At 43.1% G+C, this 18,118-nt stretch overlaps 1 protein-coding gene across 3 annotated transcripts in view; it reads left to right on the forward strand.

Annotated features, from left to right (window-relative positions):
• Positions 1–10,533, forward strand: part of COLQ (collagen like tail subunit of asymmetric acetylcholinesterase) — a 44,216-nt gene extending 33,683 nt beyond the window's left edge. Inside the window, exons 12-17 of one of the 3 annotated variants that reach the window (XM_083405060.1) lie at positions 542–638; positions 2,217–2,356; positions 3,715–3,834; positions 5,436–5,559; positions 5,912–6,014; positions 8,266–10,533. In XM_083405060.1, coding sequence (XP_083261186.1) covers positions 542–638; positions 2,217–2,356; positions 3,715–3,834; positions 5,436–5,559; positions 5,912–6,014; positions 8,266–8,335 — 654 coding nt within the window. In that variant the 3' untranslated portion in view covers positions 8,336–10,533. Of the gene's footprint in view, positions 1–541; positions 639–2,216; positions 2,357–3,714; positions 3,839–5,435; positions 5,560–5,911; positions 6,015–8,265 lie in introns of those variants that run through there. The other 2 variants (XM_083405061.1, XM_083405059.1) reach the window with 2 other exon arrangements.
• The last annotated feature ends 7,585 nt before the right edge of the window (positions 10,534–18,118 follow it).

Here is an 18,118-nt window from a genome sequence, read left to right on the forward strand (position 1 = left end):
GTACAGTGGATCCTCAGTTGTCGAACGCATCCGTAATCGAATGTTTCGGCTTTTGAACACTGAAAACCCAGATGTAACTACTCCGGCTTTCGAACGATTTTCGGAAACCGAACATGCCACGCGACTTCCGTTTTGAGCTTCCCTATTACATTGAGGCTTCCGTATTGAGTTTTCAGTTTCCGAATGATTCGGAAGTCGAACTGTCTTCTGGAATGGATTACGTTCGAAAACCGAGGTTCCACTGTAATAAGCCATTCTGAAATGTGCAGAACTGGGAAATTTATGGGATTGTTCAGTAATATTTTATATATTATTATATATATTTTTGTTGGGGAAATGCATAATGTTGGGGAAATGTTGGGGATTTGCCATAATATGTATAAGGTCCTGCAGATTTAATTTGCAATTTTGGCATTTCAATCTTTTCTGTGTAGTTGAAGGGCTCGCTATTTCGACCCATGAAGCCATAGGATTTGCGCTGCGAGTACATTAGCTTGTTAGGGAATGTTATAAAGAAACAGTCCTTTCTTTTATATACTAGGGACAAAGGGGAGACATAGGACCTCCTGGTGCCTCAGGCCCACCGGGAAGACCTGGCCCCCCTGGTCAGCCTGGTCCACCAGGCCCTTTGGCAACAGGTAAGGCAGACCTTTCAAAATGGCTGCTCATTCCCTTTCCCCCTTCAATTTAATCATATTGAGTTGCCTCACAGAAAAGAGACAGGCGTCCATGAGGTTTCTGCCGAACCACTAGCTGAGGGGGAATCACACATTTTTAAGATAAGGTTTTAGGGTGGGGTTGGGCTTTTCCTGCACTATGATTGGACTTCTTTTGCTCTCAACTACCCCTTGCATCCCGAAATAAGGGCCCTTCTAGACTGGTGTCATATGAGTCAACTCCTAGAGGCCGAGGTTTCTTCGCCCCCACAATAAAATATTTGAGGTGGCTGCCCCCCCCCCCAGTTGATGGGCATTGTCATTCAAAGGGTGTGTGTGTACCATGTCATGTGATTGATTATGCAGGATGAGGCTTCCCCTCCCCCCCCCCCAATATTTTATTCAAGTTTGCACCCCTGACTGGTGGTGTTTTGTGGGTGTATTTTGCAGCAATCCATAACCCACCAGTGTCCTGAGAAAAAGAGACATCCCCTTTTTTCTCATGAGAGGACGGTGGCCATTTTGAGCACTGTGGTCTCTCATTATGCTCCAAAATGGGTATATTGTGGTGCGAAATCATGTGAGACCTCGGTGCCCAAAATGGCTGCCATCCTCTCGCAAGAAAAAAATCAGAAAGATAGTGTCCTAGTTGTGGCCTTTGATGTGTTGGTGGGAATTGATTCAATATTGATTCAATAATAGTGAATAAGAGGTGGATTTAAACTGGGCCATCTATATACACTTCGGCTTTATTAGTTGCTCTGCGATGCTTCCAGATTGTTTCCATGTTATTACCACCTGGAGAGGTGCATCACAGAACAATTAAAGTGGGACAAAAAAATAAACTGGAACTTTTGTGGTTTGAAAAGTTTGAGGATTTCAGCAGTAAGTTATGGAACAGAACTTGTAAATGAAGCAGTATGCCCACCCCGAAACTTTTGCAGATACAAATAGTATTGAAAGTGGGATCATGTTGAACTGCCCCAAATACCATCTTGAGCATAAATAATCATTCCTCTGCAAACCTTCTGCTGAGATCCAAAATAGTTATTTACTCACTCACATAGCCTGGTCTTTTGTTAAACGACAATGATAACGGTGCTTCCAGATGGGGATTTAATTTGCAAATGGGTCATTGCTAAAGGGTTTGAGTGTGTGCATGTTACTTATTGGATTTCCCCTAGAAAGGGCAGAAGGATCAGTCTGAAGTTAATGTGGAGGGGGTTTAATGGGTTGGCATTTAAATGCCAGTGACTCAACTTGCATGCATGAAGAGCACAGATTCCACAATAAACATCCATCTGGAAACGTATTAAAGACAATTTAATAACCCATGGAAATCAAACAATGACTGCAAACAATATACAACCATCCCCAAAGTTGGAAGGCCAATAATATTTGACAAGTGTTTGTACAAGCCCCCAAAGAAGCTTACAGGAGTCAAAGACAGCTTTTCAATATGAGACGTTTAGCTCGCAGTTAGGGACTCAATTTTCCATTTTCAGCATGTCTTTATCTATTTCAGCAACTACCTTGCGTGTCAAATCTGATGTTTTCTAGGGCAACTAACAATGGGGACAAAAGGAGAGAGAGGACTTCCTGGACCTCCAGGAAAATGTCTCTGCAACGCTCCGCAAAATGGGAATATCCCACCCTATGACGAGCCACTCTTTGGACAGCCTTATTCAAAGGTTCCTGCAGTAAGTGAGGTTGATAGGAGTTGATATGGGCATACTGTGTTAACGGATCCAGACCGCTGGCATGAAGTAGCCCCTTTGGTCCACTTGATCTGGGCTGCTGTGGGTTTGTCAGTGCAGACAATACAGAGCTAGATGGATCAGTGGCGTAGCGTGGGGGTGCAGGGGGGGCCGGCCGCACCGGGCGCAACATCTGGGGGTTAGGGTTAGGGGGCGCAAATCCACGGGTTAGGGGGCGCGAATTACTTGCCTTGCCCCGGGTGCTGACAACCCACCCTACGCCACTGAGATGGATCAATGGTCTGATTCGGTATCAGGCAGATCCCATGTTCCTTAACTTACGGGCAACTGTGGAATGGTGCCTGGGATGTGACTATGATGCAACCACAGCTACCTCCTCCCTCTGTCAATTCTGGAGTTAAACAATTTAAAACAATTGATTGCTTAAGTTACCTCTTTGTTTGTCTCAAACTTTGGAGGTTGTTTTCTCTCACCTTCTAGACATGGAGCACTTCTCTCCCTCATTCTTTTTCTCAAAGGCTATTCTACCTACAGGGATGCAGGTGGCTCTGTGGGTTAAACCACAGAGCCTAGGACTTGCCGATCAGAAAGTTGGCGGTTTGAATCCCTGTGATGGGGTGAGCTCCTGTTGTTCGGTCCCTGCTCCTGCCAACCTAGCAGTTTGAAAGCACGTCAAAGTGCAAGTAGATAAATAGGTACTGCTCCGGCGGGAAGGTAAACGGCGTTTCCGTTTGCTTCTCTGGTTTGCCAGAAGCGGCTTAGTCTTGCCGGCCACATGACCCAGAAGCTGTACGGCGGCTCCCTCGGCCAATAAAGTGAGATGAGCGCCGCAACCCCAGAGTTGGACCTAATGGTCAGGTGTCCCTTTACCTTTTTATTCTACCTACAGAAAAGAGTCTCTATTTTCACTTGCATGAGAATGGGCAGATAGCAACACTGGTTACGTATTAGGCTAGGCCTAGGAAATCTGCCACCCTCAAAATTTTGTCAGACAAAGCTTCCCTCATCCCTAACATTATTGCTGTGCTGGTGGGGGCTGATGGGAGTTGGAGTTCAGTGACATGTGGAGGACAATTCATTCCCCACCCCCTGGTTTTCATTATTAGTGGAGTGTGTTCATAGTATTGGGTTCCTGGTCCCTTGATTAGAGGAAACAGTACATTCCGCTTAATTACAAGTGGTTTTTTGAGGTCAACAGGGAAGGTTTCAGATAATGCAAACCCTTCAGATTTGGAACTGGTCTCTAAATTTCCATCGCCACTTAGTATTCTCTCCTACAGTAGGTGTTGCGGCAGCCTTGTGTCTTCTCCAACTCCTACTTTTTTATTTCTCTTTTCCAGATTTTTGTAGTGAATAATCAGGAAGAACTGGACAGATTAAACACAGAAAACGCCCTAGCATTTCGTAGAGATCAGAGATCTTTGTATTTCAAAGATGCTTTTGGATGGCTTCCGATTCAGGTAGGTAGGTAAATAAATGATAAATAAATAGTGGAAGTTTTGTAAGCATTTCATTCCATTGGAACTAAAAATTTCTATGTTTAAAATATTTATTGGGTGAGGTGAATTCCTGCAGCAGATGAACTCTCAGTTGTTGTCCCCCCCCCCCTCGGAATATATATCAGAAAAAGCAAATATCACTGAACGGAATATGGCAGGCATAAACAAAACAAGTGGTCTATACCATACCCCGTCCACAACACTTCTCCCATGAAAATAGGACGTCCCATTCCATAATGATCATTTTACTATTTTTACCTCACACATCTTACTGGGTTGCCCCAGCCGCTCTGGGCAGCTTCCAGCATATATAAAAACATAATAAAACATTAAATAATTTTAAAAAAATCTTTCCTATACAGGATTGCCTTCAGACGGCTCAGGGGTTGGATAACTCTACAGCCTCCAACATTTCTCCAATGAAAATAAGGACATCCTAAGGGAAAGTGGGGCATTCTGGGAACAAATCAGAAACCAGGACAGCTTCTGTAAATCCAGGACTGTCCCTGGAAAATAGGGACACTTGGAGAATCTGCTATACATGTATATCTGTATAATGTGAAAGGGCAGTTTGCAGGGTGATCCTAATCCCCAGATCAGCTGGCTGGAGGGAGTTAGGATGGGGCAGAGTTCCTCCAGCAGAGCAGAGGGCACCTTTGTGGGCATAAATCTATTTCTGCCAGCAGTAGGCCTTGAAACAGGCATCTAGCAATTGGGTGTGTATGTGTCAGACCTGGCCTCGAATCCATTGGACTCAAATTCCCTTCATTATTCCAAGAGGCTTCAGGATCAGGAGCATCAGCTACACCATTCAATCACACACACACCCCGACACATACACACTCTTCAGATGCGATGAATTATATGCCATTTCACTCCACCACACTATCCTGCCTGCGATTTCTCTGCCCACCTGCAATCCTATATGCACTTACCGGGGAGAAGGTCCCCTTGTACATAGTGGGGTGTGCTTCTGAGTAAGCACGCATGGGATTGCACTCTTCAGTTTCAGAATTGTGTAGATAAATATCCCATGCTTATCTGTACCACAAACTGCAAAAACCATTGTCCTGTTATGATACTCCTTAAACAGTCTTAAGGGATACAGACCGCAGAACAGTACATTTCTTCACCTCATACTTAAGACTGAAGCAATTAAGGGAGAGACTGATTAATCAATCAGCTATATTACATCTGTGCTAGTCCTGAGGGTCCATGGTTCTATGATCGCGGGCTATGTAACAAAAGGAAAGGATTTTAAAATACCACCCCCTTCAACCTAAATTCACTGAACTCCTCAAGGGTAAGTAAAGACCTACCATAAAAGAAAATGGTTTGCATTCTGGTTTGGATGTAAATTGTTGGAGGTTCTGGAAGTATTCGTATTATAGCTGTGAGGACTCTGACACAAACATTTCCAAGGGATTGTGCAGTTGGCTGAAGCGGCAGGAGCAGACACCTAATCTTCAGCAAGTGAGAACAGGAATCACATGTTCCTTTGGTGCCTCCTTTTCCAAGATGTTTATAGTTCCGCTCAAGTATCTGTTTCGTGTTTATTCCAGCAGCTCACGCCTTTTTATCCTGTGGACTACCCGCTGGAAGATGGCAGCACCTGTGGAGATGGGGTCCTCCAAGATGGTGAAGAATGTGATGATGGCAATAACATAGTGACTGATGATTGTATAAGTACGTTTGATGTTACCAATTCTCGTTTTCTTGCTTTAATATACACAAGGATTCTCAGATAAATGGAAAGCTTATTTCATATACTTCACTGTTTCCACATGTGATCTGGATAAAAAAGCACCAAAACACTCAGGAAAAGCTACTTTCACTAAGTGGGAAAGAGCTGGTATTTTATTTTTCAACAGATAGTTTTGTAAACATACACAGGCAACCAAACTGATTAATCTTGGAGTTAATGGGTGATGTGGAAGAAAGTTCACACTGTCCTCTGACATGCAAGGAGCTAGCTAGCAGCTTCAAATAACCCCATTTATGTATTTATTTACTTTCTCTTTTATTTCGGGTTTATTAGAATGTCGCCATGCTTATTGTGGAGACGGCTACCGACACGAAGGGGTAGAAGAGTGTGATGGGAAAGATTTCGGATACTTAACTTGCAAAACGTATCTCCCTGGGTAAGGCAAATTTAAGTTATTTTTGTCACATCATGGGAGAGTATGATTCGTTTTAAAAATCCACAAAAGATTGGACTGGGAAGGAAGATGGAGGCAAAGGTCTGTTTTCATTCCTTTGCTCCACCAGGAACCAATGGATGGAGGGGAAACTGGTTTGTTTGTTTTTTAGTTGGGGGGGGGTGATTCCTGTGGCCCCAATCACATGTTGTCTGTGGTTGCTTGGAGACAAAGGGAGGCATCCCTCTTCACCTTGAATTAATAGTTGTAGGGAAGTAACTGGCTGTGCCTCTCTATGGTCACCCCTTCTTCCCAGTGGTTATTTCGATGATGATGATCCAATCTCCCTTTGTTTTACTGATGGGGAGGAGAATTGGGCAGGTGGAAGATGGGGTAGAAATATTCTGAGGAAGTGGGTACTTTGGTAGTAAAGCTGTTGGGACACAGTAGCTAACTCCGCAGATATTACCCACCATGGGACTTCAAGAAACCACTGGCTAGGGAGACCTAGGTCTCATGCATCAAGGCATGAGATTTGTTTCCCAGATTTGTTTCATTTGGCATCTCTAGGAAACTGAGGATGAAGAGGAGGCTTCGCCATCATAGTACTCTTCTCTCTCATGCACCCAAAGCTAGTTACTTACAATTACCTTATGCTGTTGGGAATATCCCCAAGAGTCATGAGAGACTCGTGGATGCATAAATTTTAACTGAAGCAGACGGAGAGGCCACCTTTGTTTTTGTGAAAGTGTAGGATGTCTCTATGGGACGCGGGTGGCGTTGTGGGTTAAACCACAGAGCCTAGGACTTGCCGATCAGAAGGTCGGCGGTTCGAATCCCCGCAACGGGTGAGCTCCCGTTGCTGAGTCCCTGCTCCTGCCCACCTAGCAGTTCGAAAGCACACCAAAAAGTGCAAGTAGATAAATAGGTATCACTCCGGCGGGAAGGTAAACGCTGTTTCCGTACGCTGCTCTGGTTCGCCAGAATTAGTCATGCTGGCCACATGACCCGGAAGCTGTACGCCGGCTCCCTCGGCCAGTAAAGCAGGATGAGCGCCGCAACCCCAGAGTCAGCCACGACTGGACCTAATGGTCAGGGGTCCCTTTACCTTTACCTTTAGGATGTCTCTACTGTTTGCAGATTCTCTCCCCACCCAATTTAGGCACTCATGAGGTCTGTGCTTGAATTAGAAAAAAGCTAATTAAGGCTGTGGTTGCTCCTAGCCATCAGTTTTACACCGGAGCGAGCAAAAAACATATTCGTGTGGTGCAGAGCTGTAGTGCTTCTCTTTAGTCCAGCAGGATATTGAGGTCACATCCACACCATACATACATGGCTTCGCCCAAAGAATCCTGGAAACTGTAGTTTAACCCCTCACAGAATGACCATTCCCAACACCTTTAGAAAACTACTGTTCCCAGGATTCTTTGGGGCAAGCCATGCGCTTTAAATGTGTGATGTAAATGTGACTTTAGCTGAGGCCTTTGCTTGCTTGTAATCTGACTTGCATGCATTGGTATTAATAGCTTCTTCTTGTCAGCAGTATTTTACCTGCAATAGCTGTAGCTGTGTCATGCTGTCAGGTATCATTACGATCTTACAGGAAACATTCCATTTGCAAATGAAATTATCTGCAGAGTTCTCATGGCTCCTGAAAGGGTAATGTGTTAATTGGCAGGAATAGAGAAAGCACAAGAGTCAGTTCTGCAAACCCTCTTCTGTAATTTAACTCCTTACAGCACCTTTTACATCAATGGGACTCGATAAACAGACATTTTAGGAAAGCAATCATAAAATATATACACCTTAAAGGTTGATATTTGGTCAAGATTTTGAAAACCGAGGCCTTTATTTCAGGGTTTTCAAATTTCCAGGCATGACAGCAGCTGTGATAATTGTGCTTTGTGAATCTGCAAATAACTTCATACTGCCCTTTGAGCATCCTGTTAATTGGATGCATAATGAGATATAGGTCAAAACAAAGCTTGATATTGAACTGTATTGATTAAGTGTTCAGTTGGCAATGTTATTGCAAATTGTACTTTATTTTGTGCCGCAAATCATGTCTCTGCAGCAAATATCTCTGTGCAGCCTTTTTCAAACATCCCTCTGTCTAACGTATTTGCCTCGCTGCAAAACGCTGCATTCAAAATCCATCTGTGGACGCCCTGATAGAAATTAGATATAAAAATCAACTGGTAAAAAAAGTGTCATTGTGTAATAATGACTGGTGTGTGTTCATTTTCTGTCTTAGGTCTTATGGAAAATTACGATGCACTTCGTTTTGCAATATTGACTCTACAGAGTGTCGATACTTTACATGAAAAGTGAGCCCTGTAATATGTGAGTATCCCACATACGACATCCATACATCAGGTGCTATGTTACCATCAACCCAAGACTGAGCAATAGACAAGCAACCCATCTCTATGATAAAAAAAAGAAACCAATGTCCTGCTGCTCATGGTGATTGGAGATGTGTTTTTAAATTGGCTCACACTGGAAGAAAATAGGACCACTGAATCCTGTCTTAGTAGAGAAATGTCACGCAACATTCACAGTTAAGACTTACCTTTTCCATGGCTGCTTACAGGAGTTCCTCTTTACAACAGGAAAACCAAATAACCGGAATACTGTATTTTACTTCAATACTGTTACTTCATAAAAACACAATTATACCTCAACTTGGCACTCCTAGTCCTACAGATAAGCTCTTCGGGTGTTTTTGTTTTTTTAAAGAATAATTTTTCCAGTATAAACACAAAGCATATTCTGGTTGCAGTGTTTATAAGGACTATTTATGATTTTTTTTTTCATTACCATGTGAACTTCGTACATGCTTTAGCTGCATTAATTAATCATGTGTTCAAGTGAGAAGTCCCGGGTTTGTATATATTGACTTGGGGCAATTAGGCTGCAATCCTATGAGCACTTATGTGGGGGTAAGCCCCATTAAACTCACTGGGACTTACTTCTGAACAGAGATGCATAGGATGGCACTGTTAGTTAACTGGAAGAGAACCAGATCGATGAACTGATTAGCTTTATTTACATCGGCAATTCTATGTATGCCAACTTGGAAGTACTCCCAGGTTAAGTGGATATAGCCTTAGAAACAGAAATTGTATAATCATGTGAGAGATGTAAATAGATTGAAATATATCGAGAGTGACTGAAATGGAAGAATTCGAAAGGGAGTCAACACTTGTATATAATGAATTCTTCAGCGTCAGATTATTACTTTGGGATGCTTGACTCATGTGGGACAAGCTCTCGAAAACAAAGTCCTCTTGCCCCTTACACCACGTTCCTGCCAAGTTCTTAGACTTATAACACTATATCTTGTGTCTAATATGCCTGAAATCTGCATTCTGAATTATGCAACAGAATGGAGGTTTGCACCTTGAAAAGCTTAGAATTGCCTTAGAGACTATTGTTGCAAAACTTTCATTTTAGTTGTTATGCCAGGAAGTGTTACTTGCTTTCTCATGTACCTGATACTCAGTTCTACTGGTTTCTACCTAGAAATTGCTTTCCAGTCTCAGCTTTGTACAACTGTTAGGATTATTGGCCGTGTTCATACATCATCATGGTTTAGTGTGACCTGCATGAGCTGAAATGAGCCCAGGCGATTGTTGAGTTCACACATTCCCTCCATTTTTCTGTCTGAATGGTCTGAGGGAAGACTTCAGCAGTGTTTACTTAATCTCTTAATCTCAGGTTTCCATTGCATGTGAACTGGGGATCGTGGTTTGCACTATGCTTAGTTTAAACAAGCCAGTTTTACAACCCATGGTTTGAGTTTGGGTGGTTTTTGAAACTGCCTTGGGTTCATATTCCAGTTCATATTCCAGAACAAGCAGAGTTTAAGAGGAACTGAAATTAATCACTGCTGAAATCCTCCCCTCAGGCTAATCAAAGGTAGAGAGGGGAGGGAAAGCACACATGCCCAAAGCTTGCTCAGGATCCTTCCAGCTTCTGTTTGTTGTGCTAAACCATGGTTTAACGTGAACGCAGCCACTTGTGTATATATTCCTATTTGTATAGCCGATAGGAGTCATCCCATAGTGTGTTATTCAGATTACATGTTGTATAGATTTTGTATGTATATATGCATATATATATATATATTCCAAGTGGATTGGTCAGAGATGGTTATGTTATCTTTGAAAGCATTTGAGATAATTACTGATTTCCTTTCTAATAGATACTAAAGAGCAAATTTCATGTTCGAAGTATACTGAGTTAGATACATGTGGAAGTTACCTTAAATTTAGACAAACCTCTGAGTAAATTCTTCAGACAGTGACGTGTGGATTCAGGTTTAAGAAAATTAAGATAGGACATTCTTTTCATTTCTGTCAATATTCCTGTTTTCCTTTTCTTTAACAGTCTAAAATGTTTGTTTGAAGTACATGAACCCATGTATAACAACAGCTATCGTTGTTATGTTCTGTTACTTCCATAGGAGTTGAATAAGAAAGATATTATACAATTATAATAAAAATTAAAGTAAAACCAACAGTTATGCAGACGTTTTTACCACATGGATAGGTGTGTGGATTACAGTGTGAATGCAGATTTATGCTAAAGTAATGTGGTAAGAGTTTTAAAAACAAAAGACAGTGGGATGGATATTTCTTATCTGAATTGCTTACAGTATTGTGAATTTTAAGGAAACACAAGTCAATGGAGCTTAGCAGGACATCATTTAATTCCACTCTTAATTTCAGCAGCCTTCAGTGTGCCGAATTTTCCCTGGAATATGCCCCATGACCCTAACTTGCATGACCACTTGGGGGTGACTTGCATACTGTATGTGCAGAAGCAAGAAACAGGGTGTCCATCAGGACCATCCCACCCATGAGGCAAGGTGAAGAAACCGCCTCAGGTGGTAGGATCCACAGGGGCAGCAGATCCCGATGTGCCTCTATATTCCCTCCTTGTTCCTGATACAGATCTACACCTATCCCTTCTACCCTGCCGGGGAGGGGAGCATCATTTGATCATTTGCATCAGGTGCAAAAATGTCTTTAGCCAGCCCTGGTGTCCCTACTGTGTAAACTTGAACAGAGGAGGGTAGAGGGGAGGGAAGAGTAGACTAGATTCCTTTCCAGCTCCCTCCCAACTCACCTCTGACCAATGGCAGTCCCGGGCAGGTCTTGGAGCAGTACATGAAGTGGTCTAAGCCTGCACACAGAGTGGGCATGGCCTGCAGCCTGTGTCCTTAGGTGTTCTGTGAGAGAAGTGGAAGGTTGCCCTGCCACCTTGCTGTGTTCCAGCATGGAAGTGGCATGGCCAGTGCTATTTTTATAGAGGAAGAGGTGCCAGAAATCACCATGAACACCTCCTTTGTTCTCTTAGAATGGCAATGGCACCCACCTCAGAGGTACCAAAACAGCAAGTTCCAGCTGAAAAAAAGCCCTGGGCATGGCATCTGAATGGACTCTGTGGGAGCGGCCATTCTTTGTTATTTGGTTTATGGAGTCTGATGCGGCAGTGCTGGATTTGGGATGGTGCGGGTGGTTCCAAGGCATAGGGCACTGAACCAAGAGGACACAAAACAACAACAGCAGCAACAACAACAACCAGCACCACCAGGGCCCTTTTTTCAGCCAGAACTTGCTGGAACTCAGTTCCGGCACCTCTCAGGTGAGGGCCATTGCCATTATAAGAGAACAAGGGAGGCATCCATGGTGAGTTCCAAGTATATAGGAACTCTTACAGGTACAGTGGTACCTCGGGTTAAGTACTTAATTTGTTCCGGAGGTCCGTTCTTAACCTGAAACTGTTCTTAACCAGAGGTACCACTTTAGCTAATAGGGCCTCCTGCTGCCGCTGCGCCACGATTTCTGTTCTCATCCTGAAGCAAAGTTCTTAACCCGAGGTACTATTTCTGGGTTAGCAGAGTCTGTAACCTGAAGCGTATGTAACCCGAGGTACCACTGTATAATAACACCTAGATTTATACAGGTGCCTACTCAATTATTGTGGAAATAAGAAATATTTAGAGGGGGCGCCAAATTTTGTCTTCACTCAGGAGGCCGTATTACCAAAGGCCACCCCTTTGGTATTTGCATCATATGATTAGATTAGCAGTGTTTTTTTTTATTTCTTCAAAAAGCAAAGGAACTAGCTGTGTCCTTAGTGTCACCCAGTAGTAGAAAACACACGATTTGCACTCAGAGGTTCCCAGTCACTTGGCCTCTCTAGGAGTGGTTAAGGAAGGCTAGAGGTTCTGCTAGTCACTGCTGGGCACCAGGTTGGGAACACTCAGGCAGCAGTTTCCTCAAGAGCCATTTGTGCAGAGTAATTACATGTTCCCGGGAAACATTTGATTAAGGGCTCAAGTTACTGAACCTTCGCTATGTGCTGCTGGCAGAAAGACGGTGTGAAGAAGACAAATGTGAAATGTGAAGTCTTTGTCAGTTCACCAGTAGTGAATAGCGGATGTCTGCTAAATCCATTAGGGAACGCCGCAATTTACTTTGCCCAGACAAAGCAGCTCAGATTAGAAAATGGGGGTTAGTGGTAAATGCAGATTGACCTCCCTCTCCCCTTCTGTCTCATTTCTAAGGTTAATGTATTTGTACAGTACCCCCAGAGATGTGCACAATGAAGTCCTATTCTCCCCCTTCTCATTTCTATATTGGTGTCTGGCAACACTCCAAGTTCTAACAGGCTGGAGGAAAAAAGTCTTGTGGCATGTTTTGATTGCATTTGTGATCACTGAGCCAGTTAAGAGAGAAGACCTATGGCCAATTTGTTCAGCAAAGGAGATGTTGTGTCTGATAGGGTCAGCCAATCGAAATTGTATTAAGGGAATGCACTCCTACTGGAAATTACATTACAGATTTATTTTATTTAATTTCTGGAAAGAAATCAGAAAAAAAATAACTTGGTTATTTATGCTTCTTTTCCCTATTAGGTTTTTTTTTTTGCTTTCCCAGCAACTTGTGTATATGTGTTCCTCTATGAAAGGATGAATCCTCAGTGAGTCTCCCTCGGGAGACGGCAAACTCTTCTTTCTTGGAGATTTTCAAGCAGAGGCTGGATGGCCATGCGTCATGCATGCTTTAGCTGAGATTCCTGCATTGCAGGGGGTTGGACTAGATGATCCTCGGGATCCCTATGATTCTATGTTTCTAGGGGTAGGTAGCTGGGGAGGACAGGGATCCAAATAAATGCCATATATCTGAATGTGTTTCAGTCTTGCTAACTCTAGTGCTGCAATTTCTCCTTTCGTTAGAAACCAGGAGAGGAAAGGAGACTTTCTTCTGCTGCAAGGAATAACCTTGTGGTCCAGCTCAAGCTTAACAATATAAAATTAAAGGTGACAAGACTGAGACTTCCCTGGAAATCACACCCTTTGATCCAGCTGCCCTAATTTTCCTACTGTACAGGGGTAGATGGTGGTTGGTTACTGCCTAGTGAAGAAGAAGCACACTATCAGCTTGTAGACACTCTCTCCTGGGGGACTTTTTAGAATTGGTCTTAGTTAAGACCTACATGGATTCAAGCATAGGAACACAGGGAAGTGCTATACGTCAAGTCAGATTTGGTGGTTGTTTCTGTTGGGAAATTCCATTCCACCTTTAGTTGCAGACATGAAACAGTTACATGTCACATGTCCGTTTACATACCAGCACAGTCTGCTGGGAACTTCTGTTGTGTGTATAGCTTTTGCTTTAGACTGTCTCTCTCGCTGAGAAGACAAAGAGAGAGAATGACATGTTTCTTTGTCCTGATTTATGATTAATAAATCCATAGTTGCTTCCACAAGACTCACACCTATGCTGTGTGCACAGTTTGCTCTACTGATATAGTTTGCCCTAGCTTTGAAGCCTGGGTCACTGATTTATGTCAGATCAGAGTCCAATGGGTCTTTGCAGCGGAACGGCTGGAAGGGGGCTCCCAAGGGTGGGCATCTGCCCATGGAAATCAGTAAGGTTCAATGATCCTTTATAGCATGCCTTCTCTAGGGCTATAGGTCTTTAAAGCAACCCACAGGAAACAATGGGCTTAACTTGCAAAATGAAAATATTAAATTTAAGCATAGGAACCCCCAAAAGTTTCAAAAGTCCACACAGGACGGACTGTTGCAGCTGTAACTGTGTCATCAGCAGCAGAAAGTGTGATAAAACGAGAGCTCCACGGAAAACACAGTACTGCAATGGTTTGACAAAGAACATTGCTCAGTCACTTGTTCTAGAGCATCCATAGAAAAGATGATCCTTGAGGAGATAGGGGCTGGTGTGGGAGCAACCAAAACCTCTGAAGAACTGACCACGCTATTCCTTTTCCATTCTCAAGAAACACAGCCCACCAAGAGATATCCCCAAAAATACTCAAGTGTTGTTGCTACTCTTTAATTACCCATAATATTTGTAGTGAAGCCATGGGATGTGGCAGTTGGTCCACATCATCCAGCCCAGATCCCTTAAGTTGTGAGATAGCTCAGATTTCTCTGTCCCGTATTTTGCATTAAGATAGCTTGGGAGAAGCATTGTGGCGTAACCTAATGAGGATTTTCCATACTGTCAGCACTTCAGAATGGAATGATTTCTCCTCTGAAGGGACACCCGTTCAGCGTTGCCTTAGCTGCATGCTAAATCCAGGCTTGGACACATACTTAACAATCCTGACTTAGGCAGATGATCAGAAGTTTCCGCACTTTATTTAGAGAGGTGAGCTATGGCAGCGTCCCAGAACTTGTCTCCTTCCATAATTTAGGCAACCCAGAGACTTGTAGTAAAAAAAGGGGGGAATCCACCTCACAGCCCGGCCTACACAAAGGTCAGATAAATCCACAACAGTGTCAAAATAGCATTTACGGCACCCTAAATGCTTATTTCGGTCAAATAAACAGGTAACTTTATCCTTATTGCCGTTCTATTGAGCTTTGTGGTTTGATGGAATTCGCCTAATAGATGGCGGGCTGGAAAGTTGTTGTTGGGTGTCGATTTCAGTGTGATATACCTGAGCTCCTCTGATATTGAGTTACAGGGAAAGAATGGGAAATTGTGCCTTAAAGAAGACCCAGCAAGACCTAACCATGATAAATTGCTTCTCGGTTGCACGATGGAGACTAGATGCCAGCTGTTAAGCGAAAACCAAGTGGAAAACCATGACCTACTGGAAAATATTTGAGGCATGTCTAGTCTCTGAAGATGAGATACGAGCGGACAATATCAACCCTGAAAACAGATGCTAAATTAATTGGGGTAGGGTTGGCAGAAAGCCACAATCGGAGTGCTGGCGAAGACAAGAGGCAAAAGGGGGGAAATATCCGCACGCTTTTCAAATCTATTTGCATCTGCACGTACCAATGGGTGGCAACCAAGTTCTACAATATGCTACTTTGAATTCTGTACCAAAGGCATTAATAAGAAAATGTTCCATTGCTTTGTCTGCTTCACCTAGTACCAGGCATAGGAATGGAGCTATTTGGGATCAGTGTAGTCCCTGTCCTGCTCAACATTGCCCATCCCGCATATTTCTAGGATCCTAAGCTTTTCCACAAAAAGTGCCAGGCATATTGCCTACATATTGCCTAGGGGGAGACCTCTCCATCTTTGAACACATGTTGCATTGCCAAAAGCACAACCCAGTCAACTATTAAGGGGAGGGAACAAAAAACAGCCAAATGAGGACTGAGCAAGCACAAAACGCTGACTTTTGAGGGAGAGCGAAATCAGAAAATTGGAGAGGATAGCTTGAGAATAATGAACAGGACTGTGGCCGAAACCCTGAAAAAGAGCGCTCCATGCCACAAATTTTGTTAGTTCCATTGGTTAGTTCCATAGCTGACTGGGTGGCACTGGGGTCTCTAATTTAGAAATAAACCCATCCTTGATGCTCCAAGCGGTTAACAACATTGATTTAGTTCCTCAACACCCTCGGGGCAATTTCCTAGATTATTTGGGAGAAACCGCTTGCAAGACTAGTTTTGCGGAATGCGGTTCTGCCTTGAACTAGATTTCTTCACTGTTACTGCCAAAATTCTCTGTATTTTTCAAGCCACCATTCCCATCTAGCAGAAGAGATAGATACGCAATTCTGCATATCATTGTGAAATGAGTGTGCATCTGGATACACATCGAACCAGATGAGTCTCTTGCGGCAAGACTAGTTGTTTTACTGTTTAACTGGGTTCCTCTGGGAGGAATAGCTACTAGCCAAGAGGGCTATGTTCTACCTCCACTGTCAGAGGCAGGGGAAATCACAAGTGGGGAAGAATGATGATAATAACACACACACAGAGAGAGACGGGTTGATGTTTATTGTATTATCAATACAGTTGTACCTTGGTTTTCGAACAGCTTAGTTCTCAAACGTTTTGGCATGACCTGGAAGTGACCGTTCCGGTTTGCAAACTATTTTTGGAAGCCGAATGTCCGACGGGGCTTCCGGTTGGCTGCAGGAGCTTCCTGCAGCCAATCGGAAGCCGCGCTTTAGTTTCCAAACATTTTGGAAGTCGAACAGACTTCCAGAACAGATTCTGTTCGACTTCCAAGGTACCACTGTACTTTGTTGGGAGCTGCCTAGAGTGCCTGGGGCAACCCGGTCAGATGGGCAGCATATTATTATTATTACAGTGGTACCTCAGGTTACAAACGCTTCAGGTTAGAGACTCCACTAACCCAGAAATATTACCTCGGGTTAAGAACTTTGCTTCAGGATGAGAACAGAAATCGTGCTGCGGCGGAGCTGCGGCAGCAGGCGGTCCCATTAGCTAAAGTGATGCTTCATGTTAAGAACAGTTTCAGGTTAAGAATGGACCTCCGGAACAAATTAAGTACTTAACCTGAGGTACCACATTATTATTATTAATTATTATTATTATTATTATTATTATTATTATTATTATTTATTATTGGAATGGTGAAACTGTGAACACATCTGCAAATTTATCATCCTAACACGTCACTTATGGCTAAAGACAGAATTTAAGATGCCATCCATACACATGAATAGATCTTTGCCCCCTTTCCCCCTTATTCATCAGTGTCTGCTGCTCCTACAGTTGGTGAAGACTGCCCCATAGTGAAAATGTCAGGGAACAGCACTATAACTATTTCCTGAAAAGGCAGGGACTAGTTGGGGGCTTCATTCCTAGCTGAAGTATCGCTAATGATGGACAAATACGTCAATTTTGGTTCTTTCCATTTCTCATTTTTCCTAATCTTAAGTTTAGTTCTCCACATTTCTGCAGCAATTTGCTTTAAAAAAACAAACAAAAAAACCCCCTCACAATTTGATACTTAGGTGGCTATTGATGACATTATTTTGGTTTAAGAAGGCCTTCCCTAAAGTGTGACCTAATAATTTTATGGAATAATTGTAGAAATGGTTTTAGTTTACTGAGTTTATTATACTGTACACCTTTTTGGTAGCTTTTGGTTATGAAGCTATTTACAAAACCTGCAAATAAATAAGAAAGCTAAGAAGTCACACAGAAACTATAGACCACGCTTTGGTTTTGTCTATGCAGAAACGTTTTGTGTAAGAAAACCCTGCCATGCTTAAAGGCTAATCTCTTATTTCTGTCCAGCGTCCCACTCCAATAATCACTATATATATGTGAAGCTTCTTAACACCGAAGCCGGCAGCCTAAATAAATCTGCTGGTATGTTTGGGACCCATTTCATTGCCCTTCTCTTATTGTTCCGCTGCTCTTATCAGCGATTTCCAAGCAGCAAAGTCCATCTTTCCCCATTATACTGTCCCCAGCGTAAGCCAGGGAGCACTAATCCTGAGCAGCCCCAGGACCCGTTAACTGAAGGCTTCAAAAGACAGTTTAATTTCATGGGGAATCTCCCTCTTTGCTGGCAGGGCATTCTTCAAAGACAACTGGAAGGTTTGTCACGGGTGCCTTGCCTTGCTCCCACTGCTTGGCGCAGAGCTTGGGGGCAAATTTCTTAGGCAACAAAAGGGCAAAATGCAACCATTTAAAGCAACAGTTCCAGATACCTCGTGTTGCGAATCTAAGGTGCCTGATGAACCTTGGTTAGCCCAAACATCTAATTCTAACAGTATAAGCGTAAAGCATACAAGGTGCTTCATTCTGTTACTAAAGCATTTCTTAGCATAAAGTCCCTGATGCA

Source organism: Podarcis tiliguerta, assembly GCF_965153285.1.
Source record: "Podarcis tiliguerta genome assembly, chromosome: 12".
NCBI lineage: Eukaryota > Metazoa > Chordata > Lepidosauria > Squamata > Lacertidae > Podarcis > Podarcis tiliguerta.